This window comes from Mus musculus, chromosome 14 (genome assembly GCF_000001635.26).
Source record: "Mus musculus strain C57BL/6J chromosome 14, GRCm38.p6 C57BL/6J".
Classification (NCBI taxonomy): domain Eukaryota; kingdom Metazoa; phylum Chordata; class Mammalia; order Rodentia; family Muridae; genus Mus; species Mus musculus.
In genome coordinates this window covers 39,389,670-39,410,496 of record NC_000080.6, presented here as the reverse complement: position 1 = coordinate 39,410,496, position 20,827 = coordinate 39,389,670, and the positions used below count along the sequence as shown (strand labels likewise).

The following is a 20,827-nucleotide window of genomic DNA, read 5'->3' as shown; positions in this document are numbered from 1 at the left end:
ATCCATATGTCCTATGGCCAGTAGAAGTGTATCCATATGTCCTATGGACAGTAGACCCACATCCATGTGTCCTATGGACAGTAGACTCACATCCATATGTCCTATAGTCAATAGAAGCACATCCATATGTCCTATGGCCAGTAGACATACATCCATATGTCCGATGGACAGTAGAAGCACATTCATATGTCCTATGGACAGTAGACATACATCCATATGTCCGATGGACAGTAGAAGCACATTCATATGTCCTATGGACAGTAGACATACATCCATATGTCCTATAGCCAGTAGAAGCACATCCATATGTCCTATGGCCAGTAGAAGTGTATCCATATGTCCTATGGACAGTAGACCCAATCCATGTGTCCTATGGACAGTAGACTCATATCCATATGTCCTATGACTAGTAGACCCATATCCATAAATCTTATGGCCAGGAGACCCACATCCATATATTCATGACAAATGCTCTATTTTCATCTGCTTTTTAATGTCTCCACTCCCTCTTTTCAATTTTAAACAGGGTTTCATTTTGCCATGCAGTTGGCCTTAAACATATTCTGCCTCAAACTCCACAGAAATGAGGTGAGTGATAAATATGTTGTGCCACACTTTTTTTTTAATTCTTTCAATTTAAATATGAGATACTTTTAACTTAGGGAATATAACTCTTCTTTTTCACCATTACATTTAGATTTCATAATATATTAGGAATAGTTGTTTCGATATGACTTGATACAATAGTCAAGATACTTGTAATGTCCAAATGCAATGTGAAATAAAGCTAGCTTTCTTTTTGCTTTAATTTGTTTCTACATATTAATGTCTTCATTGTAATCTACTTATGGCTGAGTAGCCAATTAACTTAGATCATTAAAAGATTTAACATTTACCTATTTTTAAAAAAATCTCTTCTCCCACATACCCACACAGAGTCTATTTTCTCCATTGTAGGCAAAGATAGTCTTAAAAACAAAGCTACATTCATTATGCTATTTCTTCCTCCCTCATCTAGTGGCTTCCAGTCATATCGGGAATAAAATGTAAACTTTGCTCACACCAGGAGTTCTTACCTGATGCATCATCTGACAAAATCTTTAACTTAATTTCTTCTATTCAGAGATAGACGTGTCTCCTTTCCATCAATTCATAATAATGACGTTAATGGTCTGCTGGGAATGCAAATGCTGCTGATTCATGGTTTACCAGCCTTAGAAACTTTATCCCCTTATTTACAACCCTGCTATAGTACCATCTCCTTTGAAGAGCTGTCCCAAAGCCTCTGTAAACCATAGCCCTTCTTTGCTGTGCCTCTATTTATTTTAATGTACCCAGCTTGTTTCTTCTGCAATGTTTAGTGTGTGTATGTGTGTGTGTTTCTTTCATTAAGATGGAAGCTCTCTGAAGAATTGTATATTCAATGGCCCACTGATTTGCATTGTGGTCTGTTTCAGCTCTGATGTTAAATCTTTGTTGTTAGTGGATAGAGGGAGGTAAATTTTACTATCTCATGTTAATTTCTACAAAAATGCAATCAAAACAAAATAAAAGAGATGTACTCCAAATCCTTAGAATCCAAGTAAAAAATGAAATAAAATAATTGTAGAAATAGTTTCAAGAGGCCTAGGTTGCTATTGATAGAAAAAATATTAAAGAATTCCACTTAGTACAAATTCATAAATCTCTGTATTGGGAAAAGACTTAGGGTACCCAAGAAACAGAAAATTTAGCTGAGAATGGGCCTTGGAGAAAGACCTTGTATGGGATATAGTACAGTCAAGTAGGTCTGGAGCAAAATCTTAGAATTAGGATTTGAAGGACATAGGCTCTTGGGTTTGGTTATATAAAAGAGCCGACTGAGCGTGCCATGGAAAGCAAGCCAGTAAACACCTTCCCTTCATGGTCTCTGCTTCATTGCCTACTTCCAGATTTCTGCCTTGAGTTCCTGCTGATTCCTTCAGTGATGAACTGTTATATGCAAATTTAACATGAATTAATTAACATTTAATTTAACTGTTTTTCCCCTAAAGTTGCTTTTGGGCAATGTTTTATCATAGCAATAGAAAGCAAATCAAAACAGCATGTAAGAATGAATGCCAGTGTACACTACTTATACAGAATGAGTGGACATGAGGTTATAAGACAGACCTCTGTCAATTGTGGTTTATTGTAATAGGCTCAATAGGGCTGTTATTTTAGCTGTTTTCTATGATGAGTTTGGGGACGTGGGCTTTTTATAGCCAACTATGAGCTGTAGCTATAATCAGGATAAACATCTACCTCCCTGATCCAAGCCAAGGACTTGTATCCTCTCTAGGCAGCACAAGGTCATTTTCAAAAGAAGTTCTAGAAAACTATCAAGGAAATAGTCTTTGGAAATTAATTACTGTTGCAGCTGAGGAAATGGCTCTCTTATTTGATAAGGTGCTTAATGTATGAAAAATTTAAGTTAGATGATGATAGTGTGTGTGTGTGTGTTTGTGTGAGAGAGAGAGAGAGAGAGAGACAGAGAGAGACAGAGCGAGTGAGCGAGAGAGAGACAGAGACAGAGACAGACAGAGAGATGTTACATGGACTCCTCTCTAAGGACTGACAAAATTACTATAGTAAACATCCCTTAACAAATGTCTTACCATCCCAATCAATTCTCCATATGTCATGGTGTTAAATTTATGTCCACTGTTGTGCATTAGATCTGCAGAATGCTTCCATGTTCAAAACTAGACTTCCTGCCTCTTAACAAGTATTCCCTTATCATGCTGCACTTGACAACAGGCAACTGCTGTTTATTTTCAGTTCCTAAGAGTTTGAATCCATTAGATTCCTCATATAAATGAAATAGCATGGTATGCTAGCTCATTTTCATGTCATCTTGACACAAGCTATGATCATCAAGAAAATGTCTCTACAGGATTGGACTGTTTATAGGACATTTCTTTTTCTTTTGGTTAATGATTAGTGCAGGATGGTCCAGATACTGTGGGTGGTGCCCCTTCTGGGCAATTGGCCTAGGTGGAATAGAAAAGCAGGCTGGGCAAGCCTTGAAGATTCAGTAAGCAGATTATTATTTATTTATTTATTTATTTATTTATTTATTTATTTATTTTTACTGTCCAGCCTCCAGGTTTCTGCCTTGAGTTCTTCCCTGACTTCTCTCTAGGAAGGTCTGTTACCTGGAAGTACAAAATCCCAAACCAAACCAAAAAACCAAAAAAACCCTTTCCTCCCTCAGTTTGCTTTGATCATTGTGTTTTATTGTAGCAATAAAACCCTAAGGCACATGGAGTTTAATTCTTTGATTCCCTTATTTTACATATCAGAATATCCTGAAAGTATATATATATTTTGTAGTCTATCACAATATACTTCTTTATTTTTTCAACACAGTTAGTTCTATTATGTATAATCTATGTATCATGTATTATTATCCATTTATCCATGGATATTTTAATAGCTTCTATATGTGGCTTTTCAGAATGGTTCTGCAAAAAACCAAATCAAACCAAACTGAAAAAACCATGGACATGCAAATACTATTTTTAGAGGAGCCTGTATGTCTTTTTGTGTGTGTGAGTATGTGTGCGTGTGTGCTACAAACACACAAAATTTGTAATGTTCCTCTTTCATTGCTGACTTTTGTCATTTGAGTCATCTATCTTTTGTAATCTAATTAAGAATTCGTCATTTTTAATATTACTAACATTAACTCAGTCATCTTGATTCTTCACAAATTTAAAACATATCTTATTAATAATCTTTAATAATTTTTATCCTACAAACATTTTTTTGGATATTTTCTTTATTTACATTTCAAATGTTATCCCCTTTCCAGGTCTCCTCTCCAGAAACCCCAAATCATATTTCCTCTCCCTCTGACTCTATGAGGGAGCTCCCCCACCCACCTACCCACTCCCACCTTCCCACACTGGCATTCCCCTACACTGAGGCATCGAACCCTCTCAGGCCCAAGGGCTGCTCCTCCCACTAATGGTCAATAAGGTCATCCTCTGCCACATATGTAGCCGGAGCCCTCGGTCCCTTCATGTGTATTCTTTGGTTGGTGGTCCAGTCCCCAGGAGATCTGGGAGGGGTGATTATTTTATTCTTAGCTCCTTCTCCTAATGTGTAGTTAGGTTATTTATTTATTTATTTATTTATTTATTATTTATTTTTAAATCAAAGTGTTTGAGGGTTTTTTATTGTTAGATATTTTCTTTATTTACATTTCAAATGTCATCCCTCCCTCCTCTCCCCCCCCCCATCACTAACCCACCCACACCTGCTTCCTGGTCCTGGCATTCCCCTACACAGAGGCATCGAGCCATTACATTACCAAGGGCCTCGTCTCCCATTTATGACCGACAAGGCAATCTTTTACTACATATGTGGTTGGAGTCATGGGTTCCTTCATGTGTACTCTTTGGTTGGTGGTTTAGTCCCTGGGAGCTCTGGGGGTACTGGTTAGTTAACATCGTTGTTCCTCCTATGGGGCTGCAAAATCCTTCAGCTCCTTGGGTCCTTTCTCTAGTTCCTTCTTTGGTTGGCTGAGAGCATCCACCTCAGGCACTAATAAAACCTCTCAGGAGACAGCTATATCAGGCTACTGTTAGCAAGCACTTGTTGGCATCTGCAATAGTATCTGGGTCTGGTGACTCTGTATGGGATGAAACCCCAGGTGGGGCAGTCTCTAGATAGCTTTTCCTCCAGGCTCTGCTCCATACTTTGTCTCTGTAACTCCTCCCATGTGTATTTTGTTCTCCCTTCTTAGAAGGATCGAAGTATCCACACTTTGGTCTTCCTTCTCCTTGAGCTTCATGTGGTCTGTGAATTGTATCTTGGGTATTCTAAGTTTCTGGGCTAATATCCACTTATCCGTGAGTGCATATCAAGTGACTTCTTTTGTGATTGGGTTACCTCACTCAGGATGATATCCTGCAGATCCATCCATTTGCCAAAGAATTTAATAAATTCATTGTTCTTAATAGCTGAGTAGTACTCCATTGTGTAAATGTACCACATTTTCTGTATCTATTCCTCCGTTGAGGGACATCTGGGTTCTTTTTAGTGCTTGACCATTGTAAATTAGGCTGCTATGAACATAGTGTAGCATGTGTCCTTGTTATATGTCAGAGCATTTTTTGGTTATATGTCCAGGAGTGGTATTTATAGCTGGGCCCTCAGATAGTATGTCCAATTTTCTGAGGAACTGCCAGACTGATTTCCAGAGTGGTTGTACCAGCTTGCAATCCTACCAGCATTGCAGGAGTATTCTTCTTTCTCTACATCCTCACCATCATCTGCTGTTACCTGAGTTTTTGATCTTAGCCATTCTGACTGGGGTGAGGTGGAATCTCAGAGTTGTTTTGATTTGCATTTCCTGATGACTAAGGATATTGAACATTTCTTTAGGTGCTTCTCAGCCATTCAGTAATACTCAGTTGAGAGTTCTTTGTTTAGCTCTGTACCTCATTTTAATAGGGTTGTTTGGTTTTCTGGAATCCAGCTTCTTGAGTTTTTGTATATGTTAGATATTATCCCTTTAGCGGATGTAGGGTTGTTGTCACCTAATGGCTCAGCACTTAAGAGCACTGATTGCTCTTCCAGAGGTCCAGCAATCACATCGTGGCCAACCATCTGTAATGGGATCCAATGCCCTCTTCAGGTATGTCTGAAGACAGCTACAATATATATATATATATATATATATATAAAATTGCCAGCATATTTAAACCCAGTAGTTAGGTTATTGATGTAAGAAATATCGCTTTCCCCCTGTCTTTCTTTCTAAGTAGTGTCTGTCTATGTAGTTCAGATTTACCCTGGATTCTAGGATTATAATCATGTACTACCACTCCTGGTAAGTTGGGAAGTTATTGGGTGTTTGCTTGTTGCATTATAATTATTTTTTGCATTAATACAATCTTTGATACATAACAGTGATCTTATTATGCTTTGTTTTCATGGAAGTTTATGCCCAGACAGAAGATATTTCTTGTGACTTCACTGAGTCGTTGATTGTTCTAATTGTTGTTTTAATTTCCATGTTTTAAATTTTATCCAGTTTTTTTTTGTGTGTGTGTGTTCTAGTTTCAATTAATTTTGATGGGAAGAGATAGTATTATTTCTTGTATGTTAAATTCTCTAAGGCATCTTTTCTAGGTTAACAGATGACCGATGTTGAAGAATGCTCTGTACATATGCATTATGATTTGTTTTGTGGAGTATTCTCTGCAGGTCTGTCAGGTCCTCCACAGTGTGGCTTACAGCCTTGGCTTTCATGCTGACCTTCTGTATTCATGCATTGCTTTTTAACGTGGATTGGCCGCAGCTATCCTTAGCACCTGGGCTCATGTCATTTACACTACTTAGTTCTGCTTGTTTGAAGGAAGGTTTGAAGATGTCATCCAAGCCTAGGTCGTAGATAAATAGTAAAACTGTGGAGGATGAGTGTTAGGAAGTCAGTATCAAAGGTCCAAAATATTAGTTGAGAATAAAATATATTTTAAGGAAGCACAGCATGCTGTGATGAGCTTCCCCCTTTAGTGATGGTGGAGACTCATAAGCACTCCCCTGTGCGTAGGTGATATATGAGCTTTTACCTTCTCATTTATGAAGTTACAATAGACATATAATTCTTCCCTCATTACATATTCTCCAAGAAGCACAGTAAAAATAAAATGAAGCTTTAAAAGTTTAAAATGATACTTCTGGGAATCCAAGATGAAGAAGATATACAATTCAAAATTACTTCCACCCATGTTGTTACACACCCTATTAACAGTATGCACACGAGACAGTTCTATTTCTAGATTATAGCATCTATTGAAAAAAAAATCTGTCTTCTCATTACCAGTGCTTTTAAAAGGTGTCTGCTAAAACTAGTCTCTCTTCTAGCTTCTCACTAAAATGCTGCTGTAGACACTGAAAAAGACGAACCCCTCCATCTCACACTCCACTCTACATGTGATCAGGCAACTTATTCCGTGCATCTGGGAAAGGATGGGTATAAGGCCAGTATCCTTGGTTGCGAATAAGTGTGACATTCTTAGAACCTATGGAATGAGTAAAGAAAATGTATTGTCCTAAATATGGAAGAAAGTGTCATTAATTTGCCAGTTGGTTCAATCGACAAGAGCATAGGCCTCCCCCTTTCTATTCTATTCTATTACAGCAGAGGTACTGTGCTCTGGAGTTCATGGCTCTTTACATTCTTCTGAAAATTTGCATCCTATCAGGGACCATGAGGTACCCTAGGAAGGATTTTTGCATACTGATTACTTGGTTATCATGATGTCTGTAGTTTTTTCAAAGGATAATCTAAGAGTGCAAGAACTCTTTGAATATGTAGTTGTGATAAATCTGTCATACTTATGTACTAAGAGCATAGACAGGCAAGGTAAAGGGCAGAAACCCTCTCATTCTACCAGAGATATAGAGGATGAACATTATTCAAGCTACAATATGAAACTCAGTGCACAAGGGGCAGCAGTGCATCCTGGACCTAATATTTATAGGAAATTGTAATGCTGCTATGTCGGAGATGGACAAAACATAATATTAGACAGTTACACATACCTATGAAATCAATTTAAATGCACATTATATATCCTATTAAAAATATTTCATATCCCTTTCTGAAATAAATAAAAACAAAGGTCCAGATTAGGGAAAAGCAATACTCATAGGCTATGGTAGCTATGACACCAACAGACGCCCCCTGAGATTCTTAATCCCAAATTATTCTCAGCAGATATATTTTGTTTTGCTAGTTGTTCATGCTGAGGAATGGACACTATAATATTTGCCAAGGGAGCAGTTGCCAATGTACACTGAACCCTGTTGATTGTGTGTATCTAACACACTAAAATGAGTATGAAAAAGAAGCTGCCATCATGATAGTATGAAACTGTTAAATCACATTAGTAAAGAAAATATCTAAGTGAGAAATAAAAATGCAAGTAATGAAGGTGATCACGGGGGAAGAATGAAATCCAAAATAATTTGAGTGAGTTGAAAACACTTTAAATGACAAGTGCAAGTTAATAAATTTAATTAATATTGGTGATTGATTGAGAGTGAACTAATTTTTTAACTAAAAGATACAGATTAGGTGAATTATTTTTTAAAATAAATCTCAACAAGATGCTTCATTAAAGAAACGCCCTCACTGGTAAATATATGTACAACTGGAAAGCGAAAGAAAGGACAAAGTTTATTTCAAGTAAATGGAGCAAGCAGGGATAACTATAATTATACTTGAAAATAGACTTGAGCATAAAGTAGATAAAAAGGAAAACAGATAAAAAGTTTGCAAGGATATAAGATATAGAATGATCAACTTATCAGTTTTTAAAGAAGATGAAATTATTATTAAACTTTATGTACCTAGTCATAAATTTGGTGTTATAAAACACATATCATTAGACCTAAAGTGGCATATATTCTAACATAGTAATTATGTAGCATATCAATACTCCATCACATATAAAAATTATCCAGACAAAATCTTTAACAAACAGAAAAATCTAAATGATACTGCAGGCAAGATCAGCTGAATTTAGCAGATAATGATAGAACATTCCATCCAACAGATATATAATGTATTTACTTTTTGTCAATGTTTATAAGTGCTTCTAGAGCAAGTCATATTTTAGCAAAACAAGTTTTAATAATTCAAATATATGTAATGCCATCCTGTATCTGATATCACTAGATTGAAGTTAAAAATCAACAGCAAGATAAACTTAAGCAGTTTTTAAAGCTATAGAAGCTGAATAACACAATGGGTTTCTGAGGAAATCAGAAGAAAAATTGTAGAAAAAAATCACATTGAAACATACAGAAATGAAAATACAGCATTTCAAACCCAGAGGAATGGAGCAAAAGTGACAAAATAGGAAACATTTACAGAAAAAAATACCTTCATTAAAAAAAATATATATTAAAGTGCTAAGATTCAACTCAAGTTAAGAGAAATAAGCTAACCTTCATATTAATATTAGAAAATAACAGATATTCAAATAAAAAGTTAAATTAAGTCAAGGTATCATTATGAATCACAGTGAAATTAGAACATTAATATTAAAAAAACCTTAGCCGGGCATGGTGGTACACGCCTTTAATCCCAGCACTTGGGAGGCAGACGCAGGCGGATTTCTGAGTTCCAGGCCAGCCTGGTTTATAAATTGAGTTCCAGGACAGCCAGGGCTACACAGAGAAACCCTGTCTCAAAAACAAACAAAGAAACAAAAAAACAAAAAACAAAACAAAACAAAAACCTTGTGTGTGTGTGTGTGTGTGTGTGTGTGTGTGAGAGAGAGTGAGAGAGAGAGAGAGAGAGAGAGAGAGAGAGAGAGAGAGAGAGAAAGAGAGAGAGAGAGAGAGAGAAATAACAGCTTGAAAATGAGAAGTTAAAATTGATGCCACATGAATTCAAAGGATCATTTGGGATCATTGTCCAAAGCACATCTTAACACACTGGGAAATGTAAGTGTTAGTCAAGCTTTCCCAAACATATCTATACTCGATCAAGGAAAGACCCTTTAACAATGGTGCTGGAAACCATGAATATCTATACAGAACTGACTGAAATTTGATCACTGTCTCTCACCTTGCATAAAAATCAACTTAAAATGGATCAGAACATTTTAACCAACACCTGAAACTTTTGAAATATACTATAGAACATAATTTCTGGGAAAACATTTCAATATACTGGCACGAGCAGTAATTTTTGGAAAGAACTTACCACAGAATAGGAAACAATAAAATTTGACAAATAAGATTACATCAAACTAAAAATCTCTTCACAGCAAATGAAACAATAAAGAGAATAAAGAGACAACCTAGAGCATTGGAGGAAATATTTCTCATCTACATAGCTGACAGAGGGATAATAGGCACAACACACAAACAAATCAAGGTTAGAGAGGTAGTGCAGTCATTTCATAGCATGTACAAACCCTGGAATTCAGTAATTAGCACAAGTAACTACCCAGTCAGTCTAACAGACAGATAAAGAAACAAAGACAAACAAAAAGCAGAATGATAACAACAAAAAACAAAGGAAAAATTCTCAAAAACATTTAAAAATAATTAAATTGAATATCGACAAATAGTACCAGATGGTGTTACCCAAAAGAATAAATATAAGTAGCCAATAAAACCAACAATCTTATGATGAATATGCTTTTCACCAGAAAATGCCAGTCAAGCTACAAGATAATACAATCTTAACTTTTTTAGAATGGATATTTTCAAACAGAAGTGGATGCTCACAGTCAGCTATTGGATGGATCACAGGGCCCCCAATGGAGGAGCTAGAGAAAGGAGCTGAAGGGGTCTGCAACCCTATAGGTGGAACAACAATATGAACTAACCAGTACCCCCAGAGCTTGTGTCTCTAGCTGCATATGTAGCAGAAGATGGCCTAGTCAGCCATCATTGGGAAGAGATGGCCTTGCAAACTTTATATGCCCCAGTACGGAGGAACACCAGGGCCAAGAAGTGGGAGTGGGTGGGTAGGAGAGCGGGAAGGGGGAGCGTATTGGGAATTTTCAGGATAGCATTTGAAATATAAATGAAGAATATACCTAATAAAAATTGGGGGGAAAAAAAACTTGGCAATAGTAAAAGCTGACAGGAATGTGAAAAAGAAACATACCTCTTATACCCTGTTGGTCTGAAGGCAAATTAGTATGATCACTGAAAAAACAGTATGGGCCTTCCTCAAACAGTCTTAAATTCAACTAGCATATGATATAGTTATTTGAGTCCTAGGCATGTGCTAAAGGAAATGTACTCAGCTTATAAAATGGTACCAGCTTTGCTATATTTATCGTAGCAATGTTCATGATAGCTATAGCATAGAATCAGCCTATGCACCAACAAAATGTGAGTGAATAAAGAAAACATAGTCTATGTACCCAAAAGGAGCCATAGTCTATATCCATTTCAACCATAAAGGAGCAAGAACCTCTGTTGTTTGAGCAAAATGTACAGAAACGAAGCATATCACATCAAGAATAATTAGGACACTCATGTTCCTCTCATATGGAAACCAGTTCATGTATGTGGATGATTTCAGAGATGATTATTAACTAATAAATTACCAGTGAGTGTACTGTCCCCTGGGGGAAAACAATATCTGCTTTCAGCATTCCTTAATTGCCCACAGTTCTTTATCTAGAGTTGAGACCTTTTCCCCTAACAAGTGAACATCTCTACCAGTATTGTCATTGTTCAGTCTCAGTTAGGTAGCCATGTTGATAAGAGTTTATGATTGTAGCTTCCCTACCATTTTATGAAGACACAATCTCACCGAAAACTTTCTGTTCCTCTGGCTGTTACCATCTTTTCACTCCAGAATACACAGGTTGTATTTATATATATATATATAAATATATATAATGTTATATATAAATATAACATACATATCAATCTCTATCTCTCTGTGTCTGTCTGTCTATCTATCTATCTATCTATCTATCTATCTATCTATCTATCTATCTATCTATCTATCTATCCAATGAAATATAAAAGAGGGAAAGTATTTGAGAAAATAACTGGGTAGAGCTTTATAGGAAGGGTAGGAGGGAAGAAAGAGAAGGGGGAAATTATATAATTATATTTTTTAAGAATTTTGAAAAAAATAAAAAAATATTGACAGAAATCATTTAGTCTAAAAGAAAGATTATTTCATGGCTCAGGAATGAGGAGACGATTGTGTGTAGAAATGATGCATGTTCGACATATAGAAATAGTACAGCAAGTCTCATTCTACAACTGATAATCTATTCATGATAATGAAAAACATTAAATTTGGCTTCTTGTAAAAAGGCTTAAATAGAATTAAGTGCTACAAATTGAGTAATATCAATATAAATGGAAGGAAATACTGTTTGGAAATTGTTGAACTCAAAGATGAAAAATCTAGTTTTAAATTTAATGACTATTGTAGGTTATACAGGGGTCAAAGGAAGGAAGAATAAAACAGCCATTACTGTGGCTCATCTTTCAGTGCCAAAATCAGAAGATATAATTTTACTTTGAACTTTCATAAATGGAAAGACAAAGGAGACGTTTTGGGAGCCAGAAGGAATCCATTTGAATAGTATAAGGAATGAAACCTATGTGAATTTTTATGGGTCACAAATGGAAGCTATTCCTTCCATTAAGCCAACCCTGGCACCTTTTCTATGACTAGGAAAGTGTCTTTACCAGTAACCCTGTGACATGAGCTAAAACCATTTGCAATTATCTAGATATCTTGCATCCAACTTCCCATATTCAGAGCTTCCCTCGTTGTTTCTCAGCACAGTTTTGAATACACCCACATGCCTCCCCTGTGGCAGAGTCACTGGCTGGGCTGGAATGACCTCATCCTTGCTTCCCCCAAACCCATAGACTCATGGTCTGCTCAATAGTTTCTTTAGAGTAGCCCCTCCTATCTTGCCATTGATCTTTCTCTTCCTGAGTCCTTGCTCCAGTTGTGGTTTGCTTATCTACTAGCCTAATATAATTGGTCCTTGTATTATTTCAAGTTCAATACTTTGTGGTCTCAATGACTTGATTTTAACTTCTTGAATATCTAACTGGCATCAGTTTTCCTCCTTACTTTCCTCCATTTTCTCCTCACATTCTTCCTCCTTCTGAGGCTTTTCCCCTCTATACAGTAGCCCAGCATTAAATGATACTTTCAATGAGTAAGAAAAACAATTGCCACAGGACTTTTCAGCATGACTTTTGGCACTGTCTAGTTACATTCACTTTCATTTTGTAGATGGTGATTCTGCTCATATATCTGTTTGGGTGATTGAATGTTCGACATTTCTATACAATAAATAGTATCTTTGTTCTTAAGACATGAAGAGTATATTAGTTAATTTTTAAAAAAATATATAGTTAAGCGGGCCCCTTTCATGATCATTTAGCAGGATATAACAGCTTGAATTTGGTCCTTTTCAATCTGTCCCCAAAACTTATACATTATATTCTGATGTTCTGATGCTGTGTGCCCAGAATATGATTTCCCTTGGAATTACAAGCATTTTTATTAAGAGGATACTTTTCTTGACTACAATAGACCCCCTAATCTAATATGACTATTGATTTTAAAATGAAATTACCATTAACATAAATGCTTTGTGGTTGGAGGCCCCTTGAAAACGAGGACATCATGAGTTTTGCAGACAAATGGATGGAACTAGAAAATGTCATCCTGAGTGAGATAACTCAGACACAAAAGGACATGGATGATATATTCTCACTAATAAGTAGATATTAGCCAAAAACAAAAAACAAAACAAAACAAAAAAACAGAATACTAAGGATACAATCCACAGAATTTAAGATTAACAAACTGAAGGGCCCAAGTGAGGACATCTCAATCCCACTTGGAAGGGAGAAGAAAACAATCACTGGGGGGGGGGGAGTAGAGGGGAGGGAAGGGCCTGGGTGGGAGAGGGGATGGGGGGGCGGGGAAGGGGAACATGATCAGGTATTGGGGGTGGAAACAGGACTGAAGCCCTAGGGGCCAGCAGAAATAATTGAAATAGGCAACCTTGGGAGGTAGGGGATGGGGGGGGACCCTTTAGAATGTAACAGAGATCTGGGAGGTGAGAGACTCTCAGGACTCAAAGAGAGGAACCTTGGATGAAGTGCCCTACAGTGGGAGAGGGAACTTCTAGAGTCCATCTCCAGTAGAAAGACAGGGCATCAAGTGGAGGGATGGGGTTGCCATCCCATAGTCAAAAACTTTGGCCCAGAGTTGTTTCTGTGTAAAAGCACTGCAAGGACAAAAGCAAAGAAGAGCCTGAGGGAAAGGAGATCCAGTAACAGGCCCAGATTGGGATGCAGCTCAACGGGAGGTTCCAAGGCCTGGCACTTACTAATGCTATAGTGTGCTTACAAACAGAAGCCTAGCATGGCTGCCCTCTGAGATGCCCAACAAGCAGCTGAAAGAGTCAGATGCAGATGCTTACACTCAACCAATGATGACCCCTGTTGTTAAGTCAGGGAATATCTGAAAGAAGGAGGAGGGTGACCCCATAGGAAGATGAGCAGTCTCAACTAACCTGAACTCTCTCGAGACCTCTCAGAAACTGAGCCACCAACAGGGCAGCGTACATTAGCTCAAAAGAGGCCCCTGACACATATGCAGCAGAGGACCACCTAGTCAGGCCTCAGTGTGGGAAAAATGCACTTAATCTCAAGAGACATGAGGCACCAGGGAGTAGGGAAGTCTAGTTGGGTTGGGGTAGGGAGTAGAGAAATCCTACTGGACACATGAAGAGGAGGTATAGGATAACAAACAGAGGGCAGAGTAGGAGGTAGATAGTGACTGGACTGTAAATAAAAGAAAACGAAAAAGAAAGCAGAGGCAGGCTATTCCATCAATATTCACCGAGGTAACATTTCCACTAAGACCTCAGAAACTATGTTTTTCTTTCCTTCTCAGAGGGAACCAGCTCCGTTAATGCCTTCACCTAGGACTTCCAGGTTCCATATTTCTGAGATACCATATTTCTGTGATTATGTCATTTAAATTGTAGTACTATTTTATGACTATTCATATTGTTTTAGTTAGGGTGCTTTAAAGGAACAGAATTTATAGAATGTTTGCATGTACATATACATATATATGTATGTATACAGTATATTTGTGTATTATATATACATATATATAAAAATATATTAGACACAAATGTATATGAAGGGATTTATTAGGATGGCTTACAGGCTGTGGTCCTTCTAGTCCATCAGTGGTTGACTACAAATGGAAGTGCTAAGAATCCAATTGTCCATTTATTCAGTCTGTAAGGCTAGATATTTCAGCTCTTCTTTAGTATATGCTATATCCAAAAGTTGTGGGCTCTAATGGTAGTGAAAGAATGTAATTGTTATCCAGGCAAGAAAAAAATGGAAAGAAAAAAGCTCCCTTTTGCCCTGTCAATTATATAGTCTGGCAGTGAAAGTATGGGCCAGATTAAAGGTGGATATCCCCACCTCAAAAGATTCAGATTAAAAATGGGTCTTCCTACTTCAAATGACTTAAATACAGAATAAAATCCCTCACAGATGTGTCAAGTTATTTTGGTTTTAATCATTTCTACATATAATCAAGATGACAACCAAGAATAGATATCACACATATGTTCACTAATGTCCAAGAAGATATATCTTAACTATGATATTCACAGAGTTACAGAATAAAGATGAGGTATCAAATCAACTCATGGACAAGATACACAAGAATATTCCAAGGAAGAGATTCATGCTGTCCTCCTTCCATGGTGCATTGCCTACTCTTCCCAATAGTATGAGCATTCAGGCCAATGTGTGTAACAACATGAACGGCAAATTACCAGTGGATAAAGGACAACCCAAGCTTTCGAATATCCAGAATTTTTACTGAGGCTACATCACAAAGAATTAACTGTCCACATGGACTCTGAGGAGGTTGAATTATTGGTATATGAACTACTGCTCCCACCTAGATGCAATTGTTAGATTTTTCCAAAATCCTCTGGTAAAAATACAGATACTCCTGTCAGGTACCACATTCACCAGACCTTTCTTCTCATAAATGAAGTACAAAAATTGATAAATTCTTTACTGCACTTGCAAGAAGACTGCTGGAGTAATGTTTAGAATCACTTAAGTCTGCAGTGATGTTATTCTGAAGCCATGCATGACGCTATGGTAACTTGTTACCTTACTTAGAAGATCTATTTTCTGTGGTGATACTACTACATTGACTTGCTGGTACCCACTGTGTGATATCCTCGGGCGTTTAGAGATGTTACAGAAGGGAAGCTGTGGCTGGGAGGTGTGTATCCCTTAACTATTTATAGGGCATCTTCTGTATTTGGCAATTAAGTTTCATAGAACACCATGGAACAAACTGAATACAGTGAGAGGAAGTGGCAGTGCTCATGTTCAGTCCAGGAGCAGTTGGAATACCAGTAACTGCCTCTAGGTTACCAGGAGCAAGAATTGGTATTCTGTTGCATATATGGAAATATTCAGAACATTGAAGTCATTGGTCCTCCTGGGAAAAGAATGTCCATGACAATAGAAATCGCTATTCTGGGAAATCTTGTGTCCACATTTCCTATGAATTTTCCTGATAGTTTCACTTAATCATGTCAGTCAGGAGGTTTGTTTGTTTTTTTAAATCAAACCCCATGGAAACCAATGGAGGGCAGCCTTGAAATCTATACCTCCACTCCATTTATTTCTAGGACACTTATAAGCTAGAAAGAAGCTGTTTCAGCACCTATGAATTCCCTAGAGAGCTTTTTCTATTAATTTATTTATTCACTTTGCATCCAGATCATATTCTCCCCCTCTAAAAACAGTCCTTCCCTCACAAAGCCTCTCCCCTTACCCCTCCTCTTCTTTGAGAAGAGGGATCACTCCCACCTATCAACCTACCCTGGCACATCCAAGTCACTTCAGGATTAAGCTTATCTTCTATCACTGAAGACAGATAGGGAAGTCCAGTTAGGGGAACAAGATCCATAGACAAGCAACAGATTCAAGGACAGCCCCTGCTCCAGCTGTTGAAGGACCCGTATGATGACCAAGCTGTACATCTGCTACATATGCGTAGGGGGTTCTAAGTCCAGCACATGTGTGCTCTTTGGTTGGTGAGAGAATTTTAATATGCTGTGTTTCTCCAAACTCTTGGGAACCATTCAGGTCATTTCTAGCATGGCTGTGCTGCATTCTTTTTGTTTGCCTTGGTGACTACCTTTCTGTTCTCATCCTTATCATACTGTCTAGTAGTATGCAGGTAATAATGCTTGGCATGAATCATATGTGGGATTTAAATAGAGATATCTAACATATATTAAATGAAGTGGTAAAGTTACATCAAATCATCTAGTATGTGAGAAACACCCCATATGGTCTTTTATTCCCAGTGACACATTATTAGCTCTATAATTCTACAGGTGGAAGAAACCCAGGCTTTAACAGTTCATGAAAAGTACCCCAAGACAAATAGATTTCTACAGTGGAGAATGAGATCCATTTGAACTCAGTCGAAGTTCTTCCTGCTCCTTCCTTTGACAGGCTGCATCCAGTGTATGCCTCAGCTCATTTGTAGGCTGATCAGAATGCATCCAACTAGGCAGAGATCATTGCACAGCAAAGTAACTGCTGCCTTCAGCCCAACAGTGCATATTTATATGGCTCATCACTTGCTCAGCATTTCTGTTTTATCTGAAAAGTATTTCATTTCATTCACTCACATGTTCATGGTAAATAAAATGACAGGGGACCATTATTAAATTGTGGTCTTTGCTGCCTTCCCACACAACCATAAAGGGAAATGCTTTATAGAGTGCATGAGTCATTCAAATATCAGTCTTTATTTTTCCTAACATTTCTCTGATTTGTATAAGCTTTTATTTTATCACATATCATTAGTGAGTTTAGCCACAAACTGATAACCTCTGTGTTGGAAATTTTAAAAATTATAATCTTGCCCTTGAAAAAGATAAACAGCTGATAAATGCTGTCAAATGGGTTGCTGCTGGTAATTGCAATGCACAGAACAATTGGATATTGAAATGGATCATTGGAAGGTTACAGAACACTCAGAATATTAATATTTATCATGTTTCCATAGCTATTCATTTCCAGACATCATGTGGCTACAGAAATTTTATTGTTCACCAGGCCTGATCTCCATAAGCAGAAGAGATATATTAGCATTCAAGCCATTCTTAGGAAGGACCAGGGATCCTCTCTCATCTCTTGGGGTTGCCTTTCCTAGGCAGGCCTAAGGGAGCTTCATCCTCTAGCCAGCACTCATCTGTGTACATCCTTATAATATAAAATTGTTCCTTGCTTATGATGATGCCTTTGGTTTGAAAAATAAAATTAATAATTTAATTGGATGGTACCAGTAACTAAACCGACTCCTGTTCATTGAAGGTTTAAAATTTGTGAATTTAATGTTTTCCATCATGGAAACTACATGACATTGACATTCAATCTCAACAGTGCCCCCAGATTCATGTTTCACACACTGTGTATTGTGGCATCCCAATATTACAAAAGTAAGAAGCACAGAATAGCTTTGCCTTCCCTTGTTCCTTTGCTTCTTTGAATGCTAAGGAGGCTCCCTAGTAGTACACTACAAACAAATCCATAAGTTTTAATTTCCCCATGAGTTTTTTTTGACACCATGTCATTTACTATTCCATAGTAGAATTAATTTGATTGATTAAGCAGATTTCTTTTATTCTTTTTTTTTTTTTTTTTTTTTTTTTTTTTTTTTGTGCGAGTAGCTGGGGGTAGGAGCATCTATTTTCCTTTTATGTTTTAATGCTATTGGTAGGTGTAGGAGTGGGTGGAAGAAGACAGACATGTCTCTTCTAACATGAGGATTTTTCAGGTCACTGTTGACCTAAATTTTAGTCTGAGTCCAAAAAAGTCACTGCAGCTGAGATTCCAGGTGTCCTGAGCAAATATTTGGTACAAATGGTTGTGTCCAGTGATGGTCCATGTTGTTGGCAACTTTTGTGTCCTATGTAGCAGACAGAGCAAGTTAGGCCTCCCCAGTTTTATTCTACCTCTGAAAGCCCTCTTTTGGTCTGGCTGTAATATTTATAGGGTGGCATTTATTTTCTTTTTTCTTTTTCTTTATTGCGCTGGCAGAGCATTTATTCCAACACTCTTTCCTTCATGCCAATACCAGGAAGTAAGGTCAGCAAGCCTTTGTCTAATGAGATGCTCATAACACTGTTAAATGAAGGAGGTCACTATTCTTAAAAACCCACTCTAGTAGTCAGCTTTCTGTGACACAATTTCTGAGATATATAGAGTTTTATTTGGGGTTGTGGTTACAGTTCACAATTGCCTGGCCCTGTTGTTCCTGTGTTCGTGTAAGGAGAAAATTTAGAGGTGGGAAATAATGGTAGAGCAAACTCACCTCACTGTACACTGATGAGAAGAGGCTGAGTACCCAGTAACCCTAGCAAAGAACATGACGTCAGTGACCTAACTTTCCTCTACTAAGCCTTATCTCCAGAAGGTTCCACCAGCTCCTAAGAGTGTGAAGACAGGTGGATTTCAATATGAGCCTTTGGGGAAGAACATTTAGATTCTGAGTCATATTAGCATAGCTTTGCAGATATGTGTCATTTCCCTGGGGTGTGATACTAGGAGAAGGGAACTCCCTCAACTTGCTCCTCCAAGACTCAGAGGAGGCATTTCTTTGCTTGTCATTGTTTCCTACATTTCTCATTGGCTGTTGCCTTGGAGTTAGTGAAAAGCTGTCAGTAGGGGCATCCCTTGAACTAACCCTGTCTTTTAGTCTTGTAATTGCTGTCTCTTCCTTTTTCTCCAGGGACCTCACCAGGTCTCAGTCTGCATTCTCCTGCATAGCCTGTGCCTTCTAGTCAGTCATTTGATGTTCTGTGTTGTATTGCCAAGTCTACATCTTTTCTTTTGTTGAAGTGTAACTCAAGAAAATGGGGAGATTGATCAAGTGTTGAATAACAGAACATTTAAATGGTGACACCACGTCGATTCCCCTGCTTCTCAGAATGGAAGTCAGTGACTTTCAAATATTATGACATAGCTTCTAAGAAAACATAAAAGGAAATAGCTTCATTCTGCTCCAGTGGTCATGAGGCTCCCAAAGAAAACCACGTAGCCAAATGTTTTCTTATTTTCTTGTGTCCTCAAAATTGAAATTTCTTTGATGTTTCTAAATTCTAAATTTGCTTCCAAATTATTTTTTAAAATATGTTGGTTAATTGTTTATATTGTTCACCTCATACAGTCTTCATATTATTGTAGAGCTGTATGGTGCTTTGCAGTTTCTTTAAGCACTATATTTGGGAAGTTGGATATATTGAACTACATGTGGAATTGCGTAAGAAACATTCCTAATGGCTTCTAAACACCAGGGAACTTCGGATTTTCTGACATCATTATCTTTTCTTTCTCCTTTCCATCTTTTAAAATAATCAGTCGAGCCCTGACAATCTTGGCATTTCTGTTTATTTAAATATTGTGAACATATATAGCAAAGAGGGCTTTGAGTAAATATTCAGTGAGAAAAATGTGAGTTTAAATAGCAGTCTGCTTACAGAATAAATGCAGGCTGCATCCTTCCTCTGTCTGTGCACTGATGACTGCTGGGGTGGGCTTCCTGTGATAATTCATGTGCTCTTTTCTCTCTTAGAATGCTGAGACTTTTGAATACTAGTAGCCAATATATTTATATTTTTTGTTAAATCTTACTTGTATATTATGGAATATAGTTATTTTCTTTTTTGATTATATACATGATTACTTGTGGTATGTGTTTTCAAACACATTGCCTAGAAATTTAAGGAAATTTCTGTGAAGTTTATTAGAAGAAGTACTAATAAAATAAGTTGAATTTAAATTCTTTTTTTCTCTTACACACATATGTGAATGTGTGCACAAACACAAGAACACAAGGCTGCATACACATATGTGTAATGTATACACCACACACACACACACACACACACACACACACACACACACACACACTCACACACACACACACACACACACACTCACACTCACACAGAACTAATTGAAAATTAGCAGACTAAAGTTGAGCCTTCTGAGAAGTCAGTTACTTCTGGATTCAGTCCTGATTTCTGTTCCTTGTTTCCAACACAGCTTTCCTTCTAGGTGACCTGATCAGATTCATGGCTTTAATATTCCCTCCATGCTGATGATACCAAAATGTGTTTCTCTGGCTCTCTCTTCTCCAATAAACTGCAGGCTCATTTATCCAACTGCTCACTCAGTGTCTCCAGTTATA

The 20,827-nt window shown here is 37.4% G+C and overlaps 2 protein-coding genes across 11 annotated transcripts in view; both read left to right on the top strand.

The window, feature by feature from the left end:
* Gm31606 (predicted gene, 31606) overlaps positions 1–10,577 on the top strand; it is a 52,144-nt gene extending 41,567 nt beyond the window's left edge. The window contains exon 2 of the mRNA XM_006519771.4: positions 61–10,577. Within this exon, the coding sequence (XP_006519834.3) occupies positions 61–406 (346 nt within the window). The 3' untranslated portion in view covers positions 407–10,577. The remainder of the gene's footprint in view (positions 1–60) is intronic.
* Nrg3 (neuregulin 3) overlaps positions 1–20,827 on the top strand; it is a 1,108,134-nt gene that overhangs the window by 62,739 nt on the left and 1,024,568 nt on the right. The window lies entirely within an intron of this gene.